This window comes from Urocampus carinirostris, chromosome 3, assembly GCF_059441175.1.
Source record: "Urocampus carinirostris isolate Australia breed hairy pipefish chromosome 3, RoL_Ucar_1.0, whole genome shotgun sequence".
Classification (NCBI taxonomy): domain Eukaryota; kingdom Metazoa; phylum Chordata; class Actinopteri; order Syngnathiformes; family Syngnathidae; genus Urocampus; species Urocampus carinirostris.
The window spans coordinates 5,638,478-5,661,643 of NC_142351.1; the positions used below are offsets into that span (position 1 = coordinate 5,638,478).

General features: G+C 42.1%; 1 protein-coding gene and 1 pseudogene across 1 annotated transcript in view; both read right to left on the reverse strand.

Moving 5' to 3' along the window:
- Positions 1-232: 232 nt before the first annotated feature.
- LOC148368462 (radixin-like) overlaps positions 233-23,166 on the reverse strand; it is a 33,190-nt gene continuing 10,256 nt past the window's right edge. The window contains exons 3-15 of the mRNA XM_088330477.1: positions 23,065-23,148; positions 21,759-21,854; positions 21,319-21,441; positions 18,755-18,906; positions 14,859-14,942; positions 14,605-14,751; positions 14,435-14,531; positions 11,566-11,729; positions 7,679-7,809; positions 7,449-7,609; positions 4,806-4,898; positions 4,511-4,732; positions 233-2,079 (exon numbers count right to left, since the gene is read on the reverse strand). Coding sequence (XP_088186603.1) covers positions 1,915-2,079; positions 4,511-4,732; positions 4,806-4,898; positions 7,449-7,609; positions 7,679-7,809; positions 11,566-11,729; positions 14,435-14,531; positions 14,605-14,751; positions 14,859-14,942; positions 18,755-18,906; positions 21,319-21,441; positions 21,759-21,854; positions 23,065-23,148 — 1,719 coding nt within the window. The 3' untranslated portion in view covers positions 233-1,914. The remainder of the gene's footprint in view (positions 2,080-4,510; positions 4,733-4,805; positions 4,899-7,448; positions 7,610-7,678; positions 7,810-11,565; positions 11,730-14,434; positions 14,532-14,604; positions 14,752-14,858; positions 14,943-18,754; positions 18,907-21,318; positions 21,442-21,758; positions 21,855-23,064; positions 23,149-23,166) is intronic.
- On the reverse strand, positions 12,009-12,168 carry LOC148368463 (5.8S ribosomal RNA; annotated as a pseudogene).

The window sequence follows — 23,166 nt, forward strand, 5'->3', positions numbered from 1 at the left end:
TATTTGGTATTGGAGTAATCCAAAAGTCATTGAAAGTAATCCAGTTCAAGTAACCCTACCCAACCCTGGAGATCAAAGCCAGGAGAGAAAGCTTACCACGTGTTGCGAGTCATCATTTGATTCATATTTAGTTTCTTTTGTCTTTTATTAGCATATTTGGTGTTGGAGTAATCCAAAAGTCATTGAAAGTAATCAAGTTACAGTAATCCTACCCAACCCTGGTAACGGCACCGACTGGTGGTGTCCCCTGGGATTTTTTTTACCAATTAGAGACACACCTTGGCTCAAAATGGGTTAAAGACCACTGTTCTACATTACGGTACGTTTTGGGGGCTCTTCTAAAGGAGGTAGATGGGCGAACCCGGGTCTCATGGCTAAGGAGACAAGGCCTCTGGCCTTCTTTGTCTCCGTTATACCGAGGGGGCAAAGCCGAGTGCTGTTGAAGAAAAAAAAGACAGGGAGGGTGGCGTTCGCGCCTCTCTTTTAATGGCTGTTGATGTCAGTCACCGGTGGCATTGTCCTGTGATCAGTTGGATTAAGTGATCATTGGGGAAATTTGGTTTGGACACGCAATAAAAGAAATCCTCTGGCATGACAACTGGAGAGTCTGCTCACTTCCTGTCTTTCCTTTTTTGGGTAAGTCGGTGGTCGGAAAAGGTTAGGGGAAATGTCTTGGTAGCAGAGTCGTACGCTACACGGTAAACACGGCATGTCGATATCAGGGTTGGGTAGGGTTACTTGAACTGGATTACTTTCAATGACTTTTGGATTACTCCAATACCAAATATGCTAATATAAGGCAAAAGAAACTAAATATGAATAAAATTATGACTCACAACATGTGGTAAGCTTCTCTGCTGGCTTTGATCTCTATAAGGGGAATTAGCATTTTAGCACAATATGCCACATCCGGCAAAACTGCATTAATTTCAATGACTTTTGGATGACTCCAATACCAAATATGCTAATAAAATAAACTAAATATGAATAAAATGACTCAATTTTGTGCAGGCTTGGGGAGTAACGGAATACATTGAGGGCGGCAAAAATGATGTTGGATTTATTTTCATTTTGTTTCTGTGGCATTTTATGTTAGTTTTTGCCGGAGATCAAAGCCAGGAGAGAAAGCTTACCACGTGTTGTGAGTCATCATTTGATTCATATTGAGTTTATTTTGTCTTATATTAGCATATTTGGTATTGGAGTCATCCAAAAGTCATTGAAAGTAATCCAGTTAAAGTAACCCTACCCAACCCTGGTCGATATATTTGAAAATTCGGTAGCAGATTCCAGCAGAATCCCAGATGAGCCATGTTTGATACACATTGTATCAGGAACCGCTCTATTTACTCGATATGTTGCAGCAAAATATACTAAACCAGAGTTGGCTGTCAAGCTACAGGTTTCCTGCCAACAGAGAGAAACCCTTTTCAGTTCAAAACACTCACCTTTAGGGAGCTGAAGACCAAACACTGAAATTGCTCGTCACCGTGGAGTGTGCAGTGTAACGGTTTCCCTTTGTCCACTTGACTACATTCAATCGTTAACACTTGAAAGAGAACTAAACAGACCCAGGTGATTAGAAAACAAATCTACTGTACTCCCGGATTCCAGTTTGAATTGAAAGAGAAAATACTGCAGAGCAACTTGAAATGAACGAGGATACAGTTTTAGGGGAGGAGTAAAAGCGAGAAAAGCCATAGAACAAAAGGAGACAACAGATCAGACAATCTGAAGAGGATAGAACAGAGAGCGTTGAAGGGTTTGGACTAAAAAGAACCTAGCGCGGTTGTCTTTGGTGTCCTTTGCCACTTTTTTGGTCGGGATCCCGACGAGGAGCCCCGCTTTGGCAAACTGATAAAAGTTCATTGAGGTGATTCGAAGCCCGCTCGTCCTCCTACCGTTTTGGAGGAATCACATGGACTCAAACTCATCGATGCGCTGCTTGGTGTTTCCCTGCCGGATCTGCCGCAGGGTTTTGTACTTGTCCCGGCCCGCCTTGACGTTTTCCGCGTGCAGGACGTCGTTCGGAGTCTTCTTGGTTTCGTCCCGGGCTTCCGCCAACTCCGAACTTAAAGTCTGGTGACACACGCGAGGAACGACACGTGAACTCAAAGGCTCCTGCAGACTTCAGATCAGGAGTCGGACACCTTTTCTGTACCACAGACCGGTTCAATGTCCAGTGTTTCCCATACCATTGAAAGTCTCCGGCGGGCTGCCAGGGTCTAATTGGTCCTGCCACAGTGTCTCATTAACTTCATCAAAAATTGTAATCATGTTTTTAAATATACAGTGTTACCCCTACTTACGAATGTCTCTAGATACGAAAGTTTCAGGTTACGAAGTACTGTTGGGGATAATAACTAATGATAAGTACCGTATTTTCCGCACTATAAGGCGCACCGGGTTATAGGGCGCACCCCCAAAAAATAGTTTTTGGTCCTATATTTTCCATACATAAGGCGCACCGGATTATAAGGCGCTACAAAGGGAACAGTCGGATAGTTCAGTCCAACTTATTACCCCATTAACATTCCGAAAGCTTGTCACCCATCACTCAAATGCATCCTTCCAAATATCATTCGGAAGGTTAAAGTCTTGGGATTCAAGAAATGCCAAACATTTCTTAGTTTCAATTTTATTTTTTGCTGGCAACTGTGTGGACAGCAAAGTAAGAATTTTATTGTGCAGGGAAACGGGGTTCTTTACTGTGCATATGACAATAAACACTTTGAATTGAATTGAGTTTAAAAATAGACTCAGCACAGAAACATCAAGATCGTTCTAAAACAAGATACCGGGAAAATATAAAGCCGCATAGCTCACCCAAGTTCTCTTGCAGCCATCACCTTCAATAATGATACGTAACCATGGTCTTCTTACAACCGTTAATGTAGTAAATCCAGGAGAGTCAAATATTTACATATACAGAATAGTAAAAAATGTTTTCTCTATGCCGTAGTGCAACCCAACCTGTGATTCACATTCATCTTTTTCGGCCAATTGCAGGCTTTGTTTCGCCCCTTTAGCCTATGCGAGCCTGTAAATGATAAAAAGGATCCGCCCCCGTTACCTCCGAATCACTTTAGCCAATAGTGACTGATTCAAATGATGATTGACACATTGGTTAGGAAATGAAACGCCGGTATATAAATCCCAGCACACACCGCGGACGACTTCGCCTTCGGGGGAAAATCGAGTCGGCGGCTGCTTGCCTTAGTTGCAAGACTTTGCGACTTAATATTGATCCATATATAAGGCGCACTGTATTATAAGGCATGGTCAGCTTTTTTTTAAAAATATAGGCTTTTAGGTGCACCTTATAGTGCGGAAAATACGGTATGTAGGCATCTGGTGAAGGTCGTGGAATGACGTTGCCGTGGAGGACGACCTTCACGAGATATCTTAACTTTATTTGAGAACACTATCAAAGCCAATGTTGAACGTCTGGAACTTGTCCCGAACGCAATAAAGCGCGTTCCCTTTTCGCCATATCTCCTCTCTGCGTATTTTTTGGGGCGACGCCCAACGGCGTTCTCCCCAACAGTACCTGAATGGAAAAACATTTGCCTTTCGTTACGAAGGTATTTCAGGATACCAGGTCAAAAATATATTAGTGTGCACCGCCCTTCACCGCTACCTGGCAACCGGTGCGTATGTCTGAACCCCAGAATGCTCTCCGTGTCCCCTTCCCGCTCTGTAAACCATCTACTGCACAGGTGTCAAACAGGCGACCGGCAGGCCAGATCAGGCCCGCTAAGGGATTGAATCCGGCCCGCGAGACAACACTCAGAGAAGCGCGAGAGAAAAACGAGCTGCAGGTTGAAAAATGTCAACTTGATGTTCCCTCTCTCTCTCTCTCTTTTTTCCACCCCTTTTCTCCCACTCTCTGTCTCTCTCTTTCTTTCTCACCCATTTTCTCCCACTCTCTGTGTCTCTCTAACTCTCTGTGTCTTTTTAACTTCTTTTGCTCCAACTTCCTTTTTTTTCCTTTTCTCTCTTCTTGTTCTATCTTCCTACACTTTGTGCTTTTATTTTCTCTTTTCTCTCCTTCTGTCTTTCTATTCCTCTTTGGATTTCTTTCTTCCTCTCCCTTTCTCATGACTTTTTATCTCTTTTGTTTCTCATGCTCTCTCCCTCTCTCTCTTTTTCTTTCTTTGTCCCGCACTCTCTTTTTCCCTCCCTCTTTCTCTTATTTCTTTATCTCTCTTTTTCTTTCTCTTTAATCTACTAGTTCGGCCCCCGACAGAATGTTCTATCGTGTGGCCCCCCCGAGTTAAAATGAGTTTGACACCCCTGATCTACTGTATGGTACAGCTATATTCCCACGAATAATTCCACAAAAGACACGCAGAAAAGTGGACAAGGGGAGGAAAAGAGGAAGAGACTTCGTCCGGCGATCGAAACAATAGAAAGGTAAGACAAAGGGAAGCGTTTGTGCCATCTCGGAAAAGAATACGGCGGGAATAAAGAATACTGCTGTTGCCAACAACTGCTAAAAGCCAGGTACCTGCAACTGTTTCTTGACCCTCTCGTTCTTCTGAGCTTCGGTGAGGCGCTCCTCCTCGCTGCGAAGGTCCATCTGGCGGACGCCCTCGTCGGACAGCTCGGCGCTGGCCCGGGCGTGGTTTTCGTCCTGCTCGTCGTGCTCGCCCGCGGGCGAGGGAAGGGCGATGACTGCCATCTTCAGCTCCTCCTTGGTCTTCTCCAGGTCCTCCTGGGCCGAAAGAGCCTGCGGGAAAGGTAGAGGGCGTGAGGGGAGTCGAGGGTGGCGGACTGCAGCGAAGCGAAATGAGATGGTTGACCTTGTGTTGCCATTCGTTGGCTTCTTCTTCCTTCTTCTTCTTGGCGTCTTCAAGGAGAGCGATTTTGGCTGTGAACTCGGTCAGTTCGGCAGCCTACAAAAACATATTCATGGGTTTAGTGAGTTTACTTGTGGCCCTTGTTTTTATTTGTGCTACACAGTACTGCGACGTCAAGTGGTCAGATATTGTTCGGTGTCCCTTACTGCAGGGGTCGGGAAGCTTTGTCACCCGAAAAGCCATGATCGCAAAATGTTTTGAATTCCTTTTTTGAGAGAGCCATACTGTGTATTTTTCTATCTATCTACCTTGGTCATATCCCTCAAGAGGGGTGACCGACAGCAAGACCAACAAAAACAAGGAAAAGGAAAAAGGAAACAAAAATACTCTTCTGTTCAACAGCAGGGCCCGACAGCTTTCGCTGGTTTACCCCTGCCGCATCATACGGGTGCCCTGCCCATCCCTTAGAACGCGTCCAAACATCCCACTATCCTTTTACAACATAATGTATTATGTATTTTAAGATCCATTTTGGCAAAACCGCCAAACACGCTAAAGGCACAATCTAATTTTCCAGTGCATTTTATTTCACTGAGTAAGAAGATTTGAAAAACTTTATGAAGAATAATGCCAAGGCCCGTCACATATCAAACAATATGCCACTCGCAATTACTTAAACTCGTTGAGGATCAAGTCAAGCCATGTTTATTTGTGACGCCCTTAATCACAAAGAGTCTCAAAGGGCTGCACAGACCACATACTATTGCTAACTACACACTGTTATGACACCATCCCCTGATCTAAAAACCTACATGAGGACAAGGAAAAACTCAAAACCTCAAGTCCTGTTTATTTGTTTAGCCTTTATTCACAAAAGAGTCTCAAAGGACTGCATAGACCACAGATTATTGCAAACTACAGGCTATGATGACACCATCCCCTGATCTAAAACCTACATGAGGACAAGGAAAAACTCAAAACCTCAAGTCAAGTCATGTTTATTTGTTTGGCCTTTAATCACAAAGAGTCTCAAAGGGCTGCATAGACCACAGATTATTGCAAACTACAGAATATGATGACACCATCCGCTGATCTAAAACCTACATGAGGGCAAGGAAAAACTCAAAAACCTCAAGATGAGCAAAATGAAGAAACTTGAGAATGGACACAAATCTTGACTTAATTTTTTTTTCATAAATAACAAAAGTTGAGACCCTTCATTAAATTGCCAGATGATTTGAGTGAGTGAAAACCCATGCCAAGTGGATTATATGGACACTAATTTTTCACATTTAATCATTTTCATTCGGTTGTTGTTTGAACGGTTCTTGGTTAATTCAGCTTTATATTGTACAGTAACTTTATCCCTTGATTTTTTTTTATCCTTTTTTCTTGTTTTATTTATACAATGTGGTATATTTATAAACATTGACTGAACACTAGTGTACCCCCTGGGCATTTACAGTTGGTTTATGGGGGTTTGGTAGCATTTGATGACCATGGAACGGATTGATTCACTTTAAAGGGAAAACGTGTTTCGTTTTTCAACCGTTTCATTATACGTGGAACCAATTCAATTCTCAAGTAGGAGCACTACTGTGTAGAGCAGGGGTCAGCAACCTTTTCAGTGTGGAGTGCCACTTTCAAATGTCCTTGTAAATCCATGTGCCACACCAAGATCAAGGACTCGCCAACATTTTTTTCATATCCGAAAGAGCTGTCATTCAACACCAGTCCGAATATACAACATGAATAGACATTGAAATAGTATAACTGACCAATTTATCTTCCACTATTCCAACAAACTAAAAAATGAATGTTAGCAACATGTGGAGAGGCCTGTAGACATCCATGACTTCAACTTTTTACCACAAGAACCAACCATTCCTTATCAACAATGAAATACAATCAAAAACAACAGCTACCATACCATTCATCAAATAAATCTTCAATATATAAAATATCAAAACTTGAAATAACAGCAGCGAGGCAGAAGGCAACTTAAAAATAAGTGCAAGGAAAATAACAGCTGATTTGGTCTCAGATTAACTGGTTTTCCGAGCTTTGCAATGTATGCAGTGAGCAATGTGATAACTTGCTTCAGTGGTGGTGTTTTAAGCAGTGACAAAGGTTTTAGGGTCTGTGTTTGTTGGCCATACCTGGACACAGCGCGTTTTAATGTCTACGCCTTGAATTCATATTTCGTCTCGTCATGACCTATAACACTTGATGTGCAAGGTACAACGCTCTCGAGGCATAATGCACAAACAGCACAGTCATTTTTTTGCACGAGCCCCCAGTCGTCAGTCAAAGAACAAGATTTTTTCGCTGAAGGAGCTGTCATTCATTTATTGCGCGCCGTTCCTGTGGCTGGGTCAAAACACGGATTTCTCCTCTTCTGGGAGTCGCTGTGCGGACACATACTCGCACACGGAGCAGAAGAGGAGGGACGCTACCGTAAAGCCTCTAAACAACGTGGTGTGCAACTGAAATTGTCTAAATTTCAGGTAAAAATGCGCATTTTAAAAAATAATCATTATGAATTTGCCGTGCGCTCGCGTGCCACCAGTTAACCCTTTGCGTCCCACTGCTGGCACGCGTGTCATAGCTTGCCGACCCCTGGTGTAGAGTAAAAAAAACTGTCACCAGTTGCTCCTGGTTCTTCTGCTGGTCCGCAGCTTGTCTGACGAGCTCGCTTTTGGCTTCCTCTGCAGCTCGTCTCTCCTGGTCTAACCTCTCGGCTTCCTCTCGTGCCTTTCGTCGCTCTTGCTCCAGCTCCAGGGCCCGGCGTGACTCCTCCTCGAGCTCTGACAAAAAAAAAAAAAAAAAAGCCTTGTATTTGATACTTTATTGCAAAACGTTCTCCCATCAAATACCTTTTTGAGCTTTCATAGTCTGCGCTTCGATCTGTCTAAGCCTCTCCAGGATTTCATCTTTCTCACGCTTGATTTGTTCCTTCTCCTTCTCAGCGGCCTCTCGCATCTTCTTCTCGTTCTCCAGCTGGGCCCTGACAGGTTCAATAATAAATCCAAATTTATCGTAGTGCCAGAAAACATCAATAAATTATTCATTCGGAAAGAGGGAAATTATAACTTGAGGGGCTGTAGTACATTCGTAATCCCATAGGTGAGAACAACCAGGAAAAGTACCGTAAAATCCGGACTATAGAGCGCACCTGATTATAAGCCGCACCCACCCCATTTTAGGAGGTTTACTGCTTTTGTACTTACACAAGCCGCACCCATATATAGGCCGCATGCGCCCACATAGAAACATGTAACACAGTCACAAGTTTAACCCAAACCCGACTTTGGGTCCCGCGGTTGTAACTAAACATATAGTACACAACCCATTAACCATAGTCTGCAACATTAACAGAAAATGATACCGGTACTTAATGTTTAATGCAGACCTGTAGAGTTTGGGTCCCATTGAAAGTAATCCAAGAAAAAAAAAGTATATTTCCAAAGGGTGGGAAAAATATATATCCACTATTGTCCGCTGCGACAACAAACAGATCCAACACAGCTTTACCCCACTTCCCGTCAGCCCGCGTTTGCTCCGTCCCTTCTTTTTGATTCGCCCGTAGACAACATAACAGAATAAGTCTCTAAAATAAATACATTACAAAAATATACAGTTGCAAATACATATTATACATGGTTACACATATTTACAAAGAAAGACGGTACACCAAGAGAGTTTTCAAAGCTTTAATAATAATAACATAAGTTTCATCCCAAACCGTGCTAGTGAAAGGTACCAACACGCTACTAGGAACGCGCTCGCAATGCATCAAACGTATCTGTTAAAAAAAAAAATCATACCATAATTGTGAAATTCACAGTAAACCGTCCTCATCTTCCTCCTTAGATTTGTCGCCATCAAAGGTGTCTTCCTCATTATCGGAAAGACCCTTTGTCATACAGTTTGTGCATGAGCTAAGAAGTTGCAGTCTTCCTCGGGGCACACATTCGACCGGTCTAAATCTTACCTTTAGTAATCGAACACCGCTGGTGGCAGTTAGAAAAATTACATAAATTGTCCGCTTCACTGAATAAGCCGCAGGGCTGAACATTTGGGAAAAAAGTAGCGGCTTATTGTCCGGAATTTACGGTATGTGTGTGTCTGTGGGTGGAGTCAAATTTTGGAACAATTTACAAGACGAGATCAAACAATGTCCAACTATTCACTTGTTCAAATTTAAATACAAAAAAACATTCCTGGCGGAATACAGAGATGAATAAAATGGGGTATGAGTGATGCGAGAGATTGGGAATAGTGCGTCTAGAACACAGGTGTCAAACAGGCGGCGCGCTAAGGGTTGAATCCGGCCCGCGAGACAACACTCAGAGAAGCGCAAGAGAAAAACAAGCTGCAGGTTGAAATATGTCAACTTGATGTTGCCAAAGCCAAGGTGCCTCGAACAAAGACACTGTACTTGTATTTATTTCTCTCGCTCTTTCTTTTCCACCCCTTTTCTCCCACTCTGTGTCTCTCTTTTTCTCTTCCTTTGTTGTTCTTCGTCTCTCTGTGTCTTTTAACCTCTTTTGCTCCAACTTCCTTTTCACTCTTTTCTCTTTCTCGGTTCTTTTCTCTTTTCTCTCATTCTGTCTTTCTATTTCTCTTTGGATTTCTTTCTTCCTCTCCCTTTGTTTTCCCCCTCTCTCACGACTTTTATCTTTTGTTTCTCACGCTCTCTCCCTCTCTTTTTTCTTTCTTTGTCCCGCCCTCTCTCCTTTCCCCTCCCTCTTTCTCTTATTTCTTTATCTCTTTTTCTTTCTCTTTAATCTACTAGTCTGGCCCCCGAGAGAATGTTTGTTCTATCGTGTGGCCCCAGAGTTAAAATACGTTTAACACCTCTGGTTTAGAACTATGGTTAACTTTGTTGTTATTGTTGCTATTGTTATATCATAACTGTTATTAATATTATTACTATTGTTGTTATTATCATTGGTGTATTTAATAGGGAAGATGAAGGGGTAGGGAATATAAGCATCTGCTTCTTATTACCCCTTTTCAAACATATTATGTAACAGTATTTTGTTGTTGTTGTTAAGTTATTGTTTTTGTTCTGTTTTTATTATAATGTTCAAAATACAGTTTTAATTCATTCATATTTGGAGTCCCCATGGTCTTCTCTTATAAATCTCCATGTGCAAATTCGTGTATAACTTGCACTTCTCGTTTTTGATTACGTCAGTATATAATTTGGTTTCAACTGTTAAGGTAGGGCCTACCAGCTCAGTAGCCTAGATGGTAAGGCGCCCGCTTTGAGACTGGGAGGTTCGGGTTCGCGCCCCGGCCGAGTCATTCCTAAGACTTAAAAAGTGGTCGGCGGCGCCCTCTGTTGGCTGCGGCTGCATCGGCTCGCTACAACGGGTCAGGTGCAATCGACATTTCGTTCTGTGTACATTGTTACACAGAATGACAATACAAGGAAATTATTATTATTATATTATTATCTTTGACTGACAGCTTACACCAGCTTATCACAAACACACTGCTTGCAGACTTAACTTCGCCCTTATTGGCTAGTGCCAGTAAAACTTCGTCTCTAATTGGCCGGCGCTGTTAAACCTGTACTGTAACGGTTGGCCAAACGCTCAGTCCCTCAAATAACAAAAGGAACTATAAAACCTTAAAAAAAAGGCAGTGTCTTGCAGTGTTCCCTTTAAGCTGCGCGCGTGCGCAATTGCGCACTGCTCGCCCATTCTCAGCGCACAAGAAAATCTAGCCAGCGCACAAAAATGAGGGCTCAAAATGACTAATTAAGAAGCGACTCAAGTCAAAGTTACAGTGCATGAAGGTAAAAATACACGGGTTCCCCTGACATTGTGTCCTAAATGCGGTATTTTGAAGTCGAGTCGAAGGAGAACGAAGTTGAGTAAAGTTAGTGAAGTTTGTCGGGGAACCGGCTTCTTCGGCTCGGCTCACTCAAAGGAACCGGCTGTTTCGGGTCCTAAACGGCTCTTCGGGTTGTTTTTGCTTCTTTCATCCCAACATGACCAAATATGATGTAAAATGATGCACAAAATGTCTTAAAGGAAGGGGGGAATAGAACAAAAAATAAAAAAATACCAAAATGAAAAGTAGTGAAAAGCTGAGAAAAAAGAAGGAAAATTTTTAGAAAAAAGCCATAAAAAAATAAAAGGAAGAACAGTAGGAAAAAAGTAAATAGAGAACAAAAAGAAAAAAGTAACAGCTCGGAAAAAATAAACACAATGAGATTTTTTTTAAAAGGAATTAAAAAAAAAATAGAAAAAAAAAACAGGGAAAAACATTGTACTTCCACAAAAAATGTGATTAAGTACAGTTCTGTATCTTACTAAATAAGCCCCCAAAAATGTTAATATTATGCGACAAAATATATCAGGAAATAAAAAGAAATGAATATCTTGTGAAAGAATTGTAAGAACGAACGACGTTTGTAGGCCGTACAACCTTTGCAATAGTACATGAGTCAATTCATTCAAAAGAGAAAAATAATTTTGCATTGCCGGAAACTCAGCAAAATGTAACTTGATGTCAAGTTTTGAACATGTTTGATAATGATTTAGTTGCCACACTTGGGATTATAGTTGCTCACAGACTTTGTGTGAACGCTCAGACCCGTAAGGAAAATTACAGGGAACATTGGTGTCTTGCGATTACACCATCACACTCCATCCAATCGCACTATCGATTAGATTACCATTAATCGTGCAGCCCTACTAGTAAATGTCATCTAGTTGACCCGTTTAGAACAGCAAGAGTGAAGTACCTCTCCATGTGCTTGTGATGCTTCTCCTCTCGAGCCTGAGCCTTCATTTGCTGCACTTCAATGGTGTCAGGCTTCCTCCTCCTCATGTACAACTCGTGGTTTCCCATACAGAGCGCCAAGATTCGCTTGTTGATGCGCAGTCGGGGGGCGTAAAATACAAAGTCCTGCAGACGATAGTAAATTTAGATAGATAGATACTTTATTCATCCCCGTAGGGAAATTCACACTTCCAGCAGTATCCTTGTGTTGAAAAATAAAATAATAAAATAAAAGATATAGAATACAAAAATACCCAATATAATGTGTTGATATTGAGTATTTAATTAGTGTTACATAAAATACACACTGTAATAAAAATTGGGTAATACAGTAAGACCTCGGTTATCGCGGTAAATGGGGACCAAAACCACCCGCGATAAGTGAAAATCCGCAAAAAAAAACAAAAAACCTAAAAAAAACATCTCATCCCAGCCATCTCCTGGCAGTGGGCAGGGGACACCCTGAACTGGTTGCCAGCCAATCGCAGCTGCAAATCACATTAGTTCTCGCAGCTAGCTGCGTTCTTCATCGACGCACGAGCCGAGTGATCCGCCGCTAAGAGTCGTACAGCTGGGCGATTTTACGTCCGCCCGGGACGATCGGAGACAAATTCACGACAGGGTTTTTATTTCCGCCGCACCGCGGGTGCCGTTCGGTCGCTCTTGCGAGCGAGCCCCTAACCCGCGGCGCGGGTACTTTCGGGCGCGATACGCACGACACCGACACAGTTACGGGGTCTCGCGCACGTCTGCCGCCTGTCATCGCGCCGCGCTACTGGGGTCGTCGGACGAGCGGGCTCCCCCCAGTTACGGGTGTAGCCCGACCGCGCCAGCCGCCTTTTCTCGCGCCGTGCCATGAGACGCCGCGTCCGCCAAACTCGCTCCGTCGCACGGCCCGGGAGTGACCTCCGAGGTTAGGTTATAATTTTTTTTTAACCATTACAGACCGCAAAGCTCTGAAGCCGCGAACGTCGAACCACGAAGTAGCGAGGTCCCACTGTATGCAAATGGGGGGTGGGGTTTAATGTGGACTTTTACTCCCCCGGGTGGAGTTCAAGAGCCTCGTGGCATGAAGAAGAAATGATCTTCTCAGTCTATCCGTGGAACAGGTCTGTGACAGCAGTCTGTCGCTGAAGCTGCTCTTCTGTTTGGAGATGATGCAGTGTCATGGATGTGATGAATTGTCCATGATTGACCGCAGCTTTTTCAGTGCCCGTCTCTCAGCTACAGTTGTCAGGCTGTCCCACTCTGTGCCCACAACAGAGCCCGCTTTCCTCACTAGTTTATTAAGACAGGAGGCATCCTTCTTCTTGGCGCTGCTTCCCCAACACACTGCCGCATAGAAGAGGGCGCTTGCCACGACTCATAGAACATTTGCAGGAGCTTTTTGCAGATGTTGAAGGAGGCCAGCCTTCTGAGGAAGACAGTCGGCTTTGTCTTTTCCTGCATAGAGCTTCTGTGTTGGCAGTCCAGTCCAGTTTGTTGTCCAGCTGCACACCCAGGTATTTGTAAGTCTGGACAAATTCTACACATTCTCCTTTGATAGTTAGAGGAACCGGGTGAGTTCTAGTTCTCCTGCAGTCCACCATCTCCCTGGTCTTGGTGGTGTTCAGGTGCAGGTGGTTAGCGTCGCTCCATTGGACAAAGTCCTGAATCAATTTCCTGTACTCCTCCTCCTGTATTTACAGTATTTTTACGACCATAGGGTGCAGATAATTGTGTGGCGCGCCTTTTCATGCATTGTGCACGGTTTGTGCTGTCAGGCAGACATAAAGGACGACACCATGAGAACGCTGGACATTTGTGCTAACCGGCCAATCAAAGAAAGACTGCGAGCAGCACGAGAGTGATAGATGAGCAATGGAGACCAGTTTCACTAAGAGTGGGCGGGTTACGCCACAATTGCCAATGGATTGTAGATGCTTGGATTAATGTGTCTGTTCATCGAGTTTTCGCAAAAGCTGGTATCATTTCTAAGGCGTGCCATGGCATGGAAAGTGACCAAGACATTGAAGAAAGTGAACCTGTTATGTATGATGGAGATGAAGAATATTACTAGAACAACTTTCTTCCATCTTCGCAACATTGCTAATATTTGCCCCATGCTGTCCCAGTCCGATGCAGAGATTATGATTCATGCATTTGTTACCTCCCGTCTCAATGACTGTAGTGCACTACTCTCCGGTCTCCCGAAGTCAAAATCAAAACCCTTCAGCTGGTACAAAATGCTGCAACGAGGCTTTTAACTAAGACAAGAAAGTTTGATAACATTATCCCGATTTGAGCTAACCTACATTGGCTCCCTGTTAGCTTAAGATGCGATTTTAAGGTTCTCTTGGTATTATACAAAATCATGCATGGACTTGCTCCCTCATATCTTTCAGATTTAATTTCCCCCTATGTTCCTGTCCTGAGCCTTCGCTCTGAAAACGCCGGTCTACTAGTGATCCCAAGAACCAAGAAGAAATCCGCAGGTTGGAAAACGTCCTCCATTCGGGCCCCGGTGCTGTGGAATGCTCGTTCCCCAGAGATCCGATCAGCAACCTCAGTGGAAATGTTTAAATCTAACCTTAAAACACACTTCTACTCTGTAGCATATGAATAACCTAGATTTTATGTTGATAATATGTGTATTATTTGCCCTCATGTAGGTTTTAGATCAGGTGATAGTGTCATAATAGTATGTAGTTTGCAATAGTCTTTGATCTGTGCAGCCCTTTGAGACTCTTTGTGATTAAGGGCGTCACAAATAAACATGGTCGAGAAAATACGGTACCACGTGGACAAAAACATGTTTGAAGCCAAACATATTTTGGCCCCTTCTTACTCACAGGTGCTTTCTTGTCAATTGGTTTGATGGCAAACTTCTTGTCATTAAAGGAAATGTTTCGAATTTCGCTCCAAGGGAAGCCAATCTTTGGTGACAACCTGCAGAGGTAAGAGAAAATATGGCTTACCAATTGCATGAGCTCAGATTCATATTTTTTTTTTTTCCACATACTTGTCTCCATGCTCATAGATGTTCAGGCCGAGTGCATCCACACCCAGCCAGAGCTGCGTGCCCTTCTTATTTTTGATTTCAAAGTAGTTGACTCCGTACATCTCTAAGTCCTGGGCGATTTTCAGATATTCCATCATAGAATCCTCTCTGGGTAAGAGAAATGACATTGAGCACTACACACGGATAATGCACAACACGCATTCTTAAGGTACATGACGCAACATGCCCAGATTCCAGCATGCGATGTCACAAACCTGAGCATTCCTCGGTGCTCCTCATGCCAAGTCTGGATCCTGTCCTCCCACTGCTCCTTGGTCAACTTGTGCTGCTCCAGCACTCTGCATGCATACACACAAATAATTCCCGCCCCTTATTTAGGAAAATACATATTCATATACCGTATTTTTCAGTTTATAAATCGCACCGGCCCCAAAATGCAAAATTAAGAATGAAAAACATATTTAAGTCTCACTGGAGTATACGTTTTTTGGGGAAATTTATTTTATTAAATCCAACACTAAAAACACACTTGTCATCTTGAAAGGCAATTTAAAAGTAAAGTAAAATAGAAATCAACAGTCTGAATAAGCATTCATTATACTAACGGTACATTAGAATTAGAACTCTCTTTATTGTCATTGATATCAACGTGGCGAAACAATGTGCGCAACAAGATAACATCACTAATAAGGTAACATATAAACTCTTTCAGTGCAAGACGTTTCTCTCAAATGGGACGTGCCAGCCAGTTTTTGTCATTTTGACTAATTTCTTGAAGGGCTACAGAACATTTTTCACTGTAGCTATATAGGCATGGGACATTAAAGTTTTTTTTAATTAAAAATGTATAAAAAATATAATCAAAAAGTTGACTTTGATAAAAGGACACCACTTTTTATATGTAAAGTAGGCTTAAACATATTTGCTCAAGGTGTGTATTTCTAATCAGTTCATGTTCCTTTTAGTGTTTTTTTGTCTTGCTGTCTTTGTTTAAAGGTATCAGTACTTTTCCATGGGGGTGGTGTTTTGTCTCTGTTTAAACCTACCAGTATGTTGCATGTCTTGTAGTTTCAATAAAACACAGAGGCAGATGGGGGGTGACCCAGAGTGAGTGTGGACGGTGAGCAGAGAACGAGCCCGCTGCTTGTCCTGCCGCTACTCTCCCCGCTGCAACTGGTTAAAAACTTAACAAGTCTTTGCCTGCTGTTTTTTCTACCCTTAGCAAATTTATAGCTCTCCCACACGTCAGTGGTCTGCTTCTAAGACCCCACATTCTACCGATCAGGACACGGATGTTCAGAAGATAAGGCGTCCTTTCGCCAAAGTAAATATTTTCAACTTTCTCAAAAGTAATTTCTATACAAGGTGCATGTGCTCTATGCTTCATTGTTCCACTACTATTCCCTTCAAAAATGAGATACGAAGTCATTTTAGTGACGTTTGCGCTAGAGACATATGCACGCCCCTGCTAGGGGGGACAATTCTCAGCACGACACTGGTCATGTTATGAAAACAACTGAACAAAAATTACACCAAAAAGAAAATCATGTTCTTCAGGTGAAGATGAGTCTGATGTAAGACAAGGAAAAGAATATACCTTTAATGTCATTGTTACGAAATGGGTTGAACATATTGTGACAACAAAATTGGACGTGGCACTCCAGGTTCACATTTAACAGTGAGGATAAAAGAAAACAAAGAAGATAAAGGAACAGGGGTTAGGTTATAATTTACCGTATTTTCCGCACTATAAGGCGCACCTAAAAGTCTTAATTTTTTTCAAAAGCTGACCATGCGCCTTATAATACAGCGCGCCTTATATATGGATCAATATGAAGTCGCAAAGTCTTGCAACTAATGCAACAGCCGCCGACTCGATTTTCCCCCGAACGTGGAGTAGTCCGCGGTGTATGCTGGGATTTATATACCGGCGTTTTCATTGGGCCAAAACAAACCCTGCAATTGGCCGAAAAAGATGTGTCAATCATCAGTCAAATCGATCGCTATTGGCTGAAGTTATTCGGAGCCTCGGATTGGCTAGAGGGCCAAAACAAACCCTGCAATTGGCCGAAAAAGATGACTGAATAGCAAGCTTGCTAAAGTACGCCTTGGTAAAGTTTCATTAGTCTGTATTTGTAAACATTTTACTCTCCTGGATTTACTACCCTCACGGTTATAAGAAGACCATGATTGCGTATCATTATTGAACGTGAGAACTTAGGTGAGCTATGCGGCTTTATATTTTCCCGGTATCTTGTTTTAGAACGATCTTGATGTTGCTGTGATGAGTTGAGTGAATTAAACTCAATCCCTAGTGTTTATTGTCATATGCACAGTAAAGTTGCGAGCGAAAAAGAAAATAGAAACTAAGGAATGGTTGGCATTTCTTGAATCCCAAGACTTTAATTTTCCGAATGATGGAACGATGCATTTGAGTGACATCGTCCGGACACCGCATCCGCACGTGTCCACGACACGTATTTGCTTCTTTGCAAGCTCTGGGAATGTTAAGGGGTTAAGAAGTTGGACTGAACTATCTGACTGTTTTGTCGACGTTCCCATTGTAGCGCCTTATAATCCGGTGCGCCTTATCTATGGAAGATATAGGACCGAAAACTATTTTTTGGGGGTGTGCCCTATAACCCGGTGCGCCCTATAGTGCGGAAAATACGGTACACACTATAAAGGAACAATGAAGATAAAGGTTATAATTGACACAATATATACACTAGAAATGTGGGCATGTAGGATGTTACATACAGTTTTGAGATCGTATTCGTAGAGGAGGAAGGCATCGGTTTACTGTGACACTGACACAGAAGATGAAGATTTAATTGCATTTTGTGATTTGAAATGAAAATGACAGTTTGGTAAGCATGTTCTTAATGCTAGTTATCTAAATGTGTTATGTCTTTACTGGATGGTATGTCAATCATGTAACGTTTGTATACCATAAGAACTTCAGCCTGTCGTTCTCTTTTATTTTCAATTGCCTTTCAAAATGACATGACAACAAGGACAGTACAAACAAATTCTTTGTTCCTTTATCTCTTTGTTTTCCTTATCCTCACTGTAAAATGTGGAACTGGAGTGCCACGTCCAATTTCGTTGTCACAATATATCCCATGTTTTAACAATGACAATAAAAGTATATTCTATTCTATTGTATGTTTTGATGTTGGATTTTATCAAATAAACTTCCTCCCAAAATAAGTCTTATTTACCGTAAATTCCGGACTATAAGCCGCTACTTTTCCCCCTAACTTTCAACCCTGCGGCTTATTCAGTGATGCGGCCAATTTATGTCATTTTTCTAACGGCCGCCAGCGGCGCTCGAGTGTTACTAACATTAACTGCCCTGTCAAAGTTATATTATTATTATTAAAGCTTTGAAAACTCTCTCGGCTTACCGTCTTTCTTTGTAAGTATGTGTAACCCATGTATAATATGTATTTGCAACTGTATATTTTTGTAATGTATTTATTTAAGTCACTTATTCTGATATGTTTTGCACGGGTGTACAAAAAATGAGGGGCGGAACAAACGCGGGGTGCCGAGTTTAAGTCGGGACCACTAAAGGTGGGGGACAGACAAGGAAAGAAGAGGGGGTAAAAAGTTGGTAAAAGAAAAAGGAGTTGCGTGAGTAAATGTGTTCGTCTGATATATTTTTCCCACCCTCCCCTTTGGAAATATACACTTTTTTCCTTGGATTACTTTCAACGGGACCCGGACTCTGCAGGTCTGCATCAAATCTTAAGTACCGGTATCATTTTCCAATCATTTTGCCGGCTGTGATTTTTGGACTGTGGACACTACTGAAGGACATTTAGTTTCAATCGCAGGACTTTAAGTCGGGTTTGGGTTAATTTTGCGTTTGTGTTACGCGTTTGAATGTGGGGGCGTGCGGCTTATATACATGTGCGGCTTGTGTATGTACAAAATCATTTTTCCTCTTAAAAGGTGGTGGGTGCGGCTTATAATCAGGTGCGCTCCATAGTCCGGAATTTACTGTACATGTTTTTTTTCTTCTTAATGATGAATATTTGGGGTCGTATGACTTATACTCTGGAGCGACTTATAGTCTGGAAAATACAGTACTTGTAATGAATCACACATAAATCATAACGCGAGGCATTCGAGTACAGCAAACCTCTGAGGCAGGAGCCGGTCGTGTGCAAGGTATCCAGGCTTGTGGAAATCCTTGATGTGGTCTCCATATTTAGCTTGCACAGCATATGAAGCGAGCAACACTGCCGTTTCAGGGGGACAATAGCACTCGTCGTTCAGGATGGCCTCCTTCACCTTTTGCAACGACAAAAGAAAACAAAAGTTAATGAGCGCATATTTTATGACAGGAAGTTAAAAACTATTTATTAGAGTACCGTATTTTCCACACTATAAGGCGCACCTAAAAGTCTTAATTTTTTTCAAAAGCTGACCATGCGCCTTATAATACAGTGCGCCTTATATATGACTCAATATTAACGTGGAGTAGTCCGCGGTGTATGCTGGGATTTATATACCGGCGTTTCATTGGCTAACCAATGTGTCAATCATCAGTCAAATCGATCACTATTGGCTGAAGTTATTCGGAGCCTCGGATTGGCTGGAGCACCAAAACAAACCCTGCAATTGGCCGAAAAAGATGTATCAGTCATCCGTTGAATCGATCGCTATTGGCTGAAGTTATTCAGAGCCTCGGATTGGCTAGAGGGCCAAAACAAACCCTGCAATTGGCCGAAAAAGATGTGTCAATCATCCGTTAAATCGATCGCTATTGGCTGAAGTTATTCGGAGCCTCGAATTGGCTCGATGGCCAAAACAAACCCTGCAATTGGCCGAGTTTAGCAATGGCGTAGCAAGCTTGCTAAAGTACACCATAAAGAAACATGTTTTATTAGTCTGTATTTGCAAATAATTTACTCTCCTGGATTTACTTCACTCATGGTTGTAAGAAGACCATGATTGCGTATCATTATTGAACGTGAGAACCTAGGTGAGCTATGCGGCTTTATATTTTCCCGGTATCTTGTTTTAGAACGATCTTGATGTTGCTGTGATGAGTTGAGTGAATTCAACTCAATTCCAAGTGTTTATTGTCATATGCACAGTTGCGAGCGAAAAAGAAAATAGAAACTAAGGAATGGTTGGCATTTCTTGAATCCCAAGACTTTAACCTTCCGAATGATATTTGAAATGATGCATTTGAGTGACATCGTACGGACACGGTTTCCGTATATGTCTGAGACACGTATTTGCTTCTTTGCAAGCTTTGGGAATGTTAAGGGGGTAATAAGTTGGACTGAACTATCTGACTGTTTTGTCCACGTTCCCATTGTAGCGCCTTATAATCCGGTGCGCCTTATCTATGGAAGATATAGGACCAAAAACTATTTTTTGGGGTGCGCCCTATAGTGCGGAAAATATGGTAATCCCTTGTTTTATTTGGGAGTGGGGTTAGGGGTGGCATACCCAGAAAATGCCCGTGATAGTCCCAACACGCAACACATTCACTACTTTTTTAAACATCAGTAACATGTATATATAACAGAAATCATTATAGTTAAAATACAAGAGTCACGAATGTAGCACTTTCCCACAAGTTGTAGCTCCAGGTCATCCATTTCATGGGTGATAGCAGTGTCTAAAATAACGTCTGCCCGGAAGCCCAGAAAAAAAACAAAAAAACGGAAGATTTTTTTTTTCAAGTTAAACGTTTGCTTTACTCCGATTTCGAAATCTTCGTTCGGTTTGGAAATTTCTGAGTTTCGTTTTGTTTGGCAATTTGCCTACTCGGCAGCCAATCAGAAGCCTGCATCGAATGACATAGCGCTTCCGGACTTTCCCGAGCATAATAAGGTCGTGTGTTTGCATATCGTTTTCCAAAGTAGACGCACAGAGAACAGAAGAAAAATAGATAAGTGGTTAGGAATCAAGCCAAAACTTCAGCCCCAGAAGAAAGATTCAAAAGAAGCTAACCAAATGTATGACGCTACAAAACGTAAACGTACATTAAAGACATCATAGAAAGAGGAGTTCGCGTGCAAACATTGCATGAATGAAGATGAGTCAATACAGGTACATACTGATGGCAGATGGAAAACAGCGATGTCATATACATGCATTGAATGTTATGAGTAGATTTATAATAAACTTAAATTTAAAGTGTTATTCTGTTATTTTCTGATGATCAATCCTTAATACTTTGCAACAACGGGTTTTCTTGCGATGAGTCGTCTTATTGCGTATGGCTGGGCAGGCAACTTTTCAGAGTTGTCTGCTCTGGTGTCCGCTAACTTTTTCTCATGATTTTCAGACACTGGTAAAAGATCTGGCATTGGTGAGACACAGGCTCGGCAGGGGTAGCTTGTTACATAACCATAACAATAAGCCTGACCTGCAGCCTCTCTATTTACTTTCACTTCTGACCCCGCCTCATTCTCGTCCTGGACTCGATAACAATCCACGGAGCACCCGCTGGTTATCAGCATTTCTTTGCGCTCTTCTGACTTTCCTCAGAGTCAGCTGCACACCCATACAGTCACGCCCACCCAACTCACACACAAGGCCCTCCGCCACCTGCCCCCCTGATAGCATTTGCTGTGTGATGTCTGCTGCAGAACACAATGCACGCAAGATGAAAACCCGCTAAGTATCGACATCGTGCAAGGGATTCATGTATTTAGAAATGCATATACAAGTCTAGGCATTAACCTGAAGGAAGAAGAGTCTTTGGGTGATGTCCTGGATAAGCTCCTCCGGGACGTCCTCAGGAAAGAATTTGGCTCGGAACTTAAACTGTAAAGGATTCTCTTTCTTTACATCTTGCTGGGTCACCTGGAAATTCATGACTGAATTAGAATTTTGTGGTGTGTGGTAGTGAATATCGTTTACATCAAGATTAGACATATCACTCCGGGATAGACGTGTAAAAAAGGCTTAAAAAAGGGAAATAAAATAATAAGAATGCGGATAAATAGGAAAATTGCGAGCGAAAAAGAAAATAGAAAAGTTGTAAATGCATCAGAAAAATAGGGCAATGAGATTAGCCGCAGCATTTTTTTGCAGCACATGAAGAAAATAATGTCGAACAGAGCTGGTTTCTTACAAAATATATAAAGATGGACAAGCAAAACAGACTTATCAAGCAGTACCTTTTTATTAAGTTTGAGCCAAGTGATGTAGCCTTTACTGTCCATATACTGGAGGCCAAAAAACCAGACCTCCCGCAGCCCAACTGTCTTCACCACCTTTGAAACAAACAGATATAGTACCGTTAAATAGTATTTGCTGCTATCCTGATTTCTGTGTTTTTTTTGCATTTTAATGGCTGACTAAAATTTCAGGTCATAAAACAAATGTGAAATGTGAATTTCCCTTAGGGGATGAATAAAGTATCTATCTATCTATCTATCTATCTAAATGTTACTACCATACAGAGACTTTTGGAGAGGATGTCGTTGAGCGTCGCTCCGAAACATACGCAGAGAGAAATATGGCAAAGAGGGAACGTTCTTTATTCAACACATCCATCCACGTTCAAAGTCCGTTGGCTTTTTTTACTGTGTTCTCGTGATTACGTGCTGTTTTTCTCGGATTCCAAAGTGATTTTTTTCTCAGAATCGACAGTGTTTTTCCCCGCCCCGACTCTGCTCAGTAAACATCTTGGTATTTCTTGTATGAAAATTGTTTCATAACATCCAGATGTTTTTTTTTTTTATCAGTTCTGTTGTCAGGCTCGAAGTTGACTTAGTTAATCCACAACAAGACAACCCAAGAAAATACAAAAAACACTATTGAAATGTTGATTCCATTTATTAAGGCAAAGGAAAAAAAATCTAGGTTTATCAAGCTCTATGTGAATTTTTTTCGTGCCTTGATAGATGGAATCAACATTTAAACATCGAAGCGCACAGGGAGCGCAGTTGCTGTGTTTTGCGGAAACGTGGCTCACGTTTAGCATTCCGGACGCTAACGTGTAGCCACCCGGAGCTACCAGGAGCAATCCGGCTTCAACGCCGCTAAACAGAGACACGAAAGCCAAGGGGAATCGGAGAGGAGGCGGACTTGCTAACACGAGGTGGTGTATCCCTGGACACAAAAGATTTCCATCTGCCGCAGGGATGTCGAACTTTTGGACTGGCGTGACGTCATCCACTCCGCTACAAGCACCCCTAGGGCATCATGTTCATCTTTTAATAAACAACGGGGTACACTGCTGGAAGTGTGAATTTCCCTACGGGGATGAATAAAGTATCTATCTATCTATATCTAAAAACTGCATGTTGTTTTAGATTGGGTTGTCTCTGTGTGACATTCAAATTGGTTTGAGGATCTGAAACCTCTCTGAGTGATAAATTAAAAAAAATACAGAAATGAGGAAGTGGGAAAATACATTTTCCACTGTCTAATGAAACCATCTTTTTCAACCATGTGTGGAGAAAAGCCGATTCTTCTGACCTGATCAAAAAGCTGTTTCCCGGTGGTGTTTGGCTGAATGGCAAACTCCAACTCGGCATCCATGGTGGTCACACGAACGTTGATCTAATAAGGAAAAAAAAT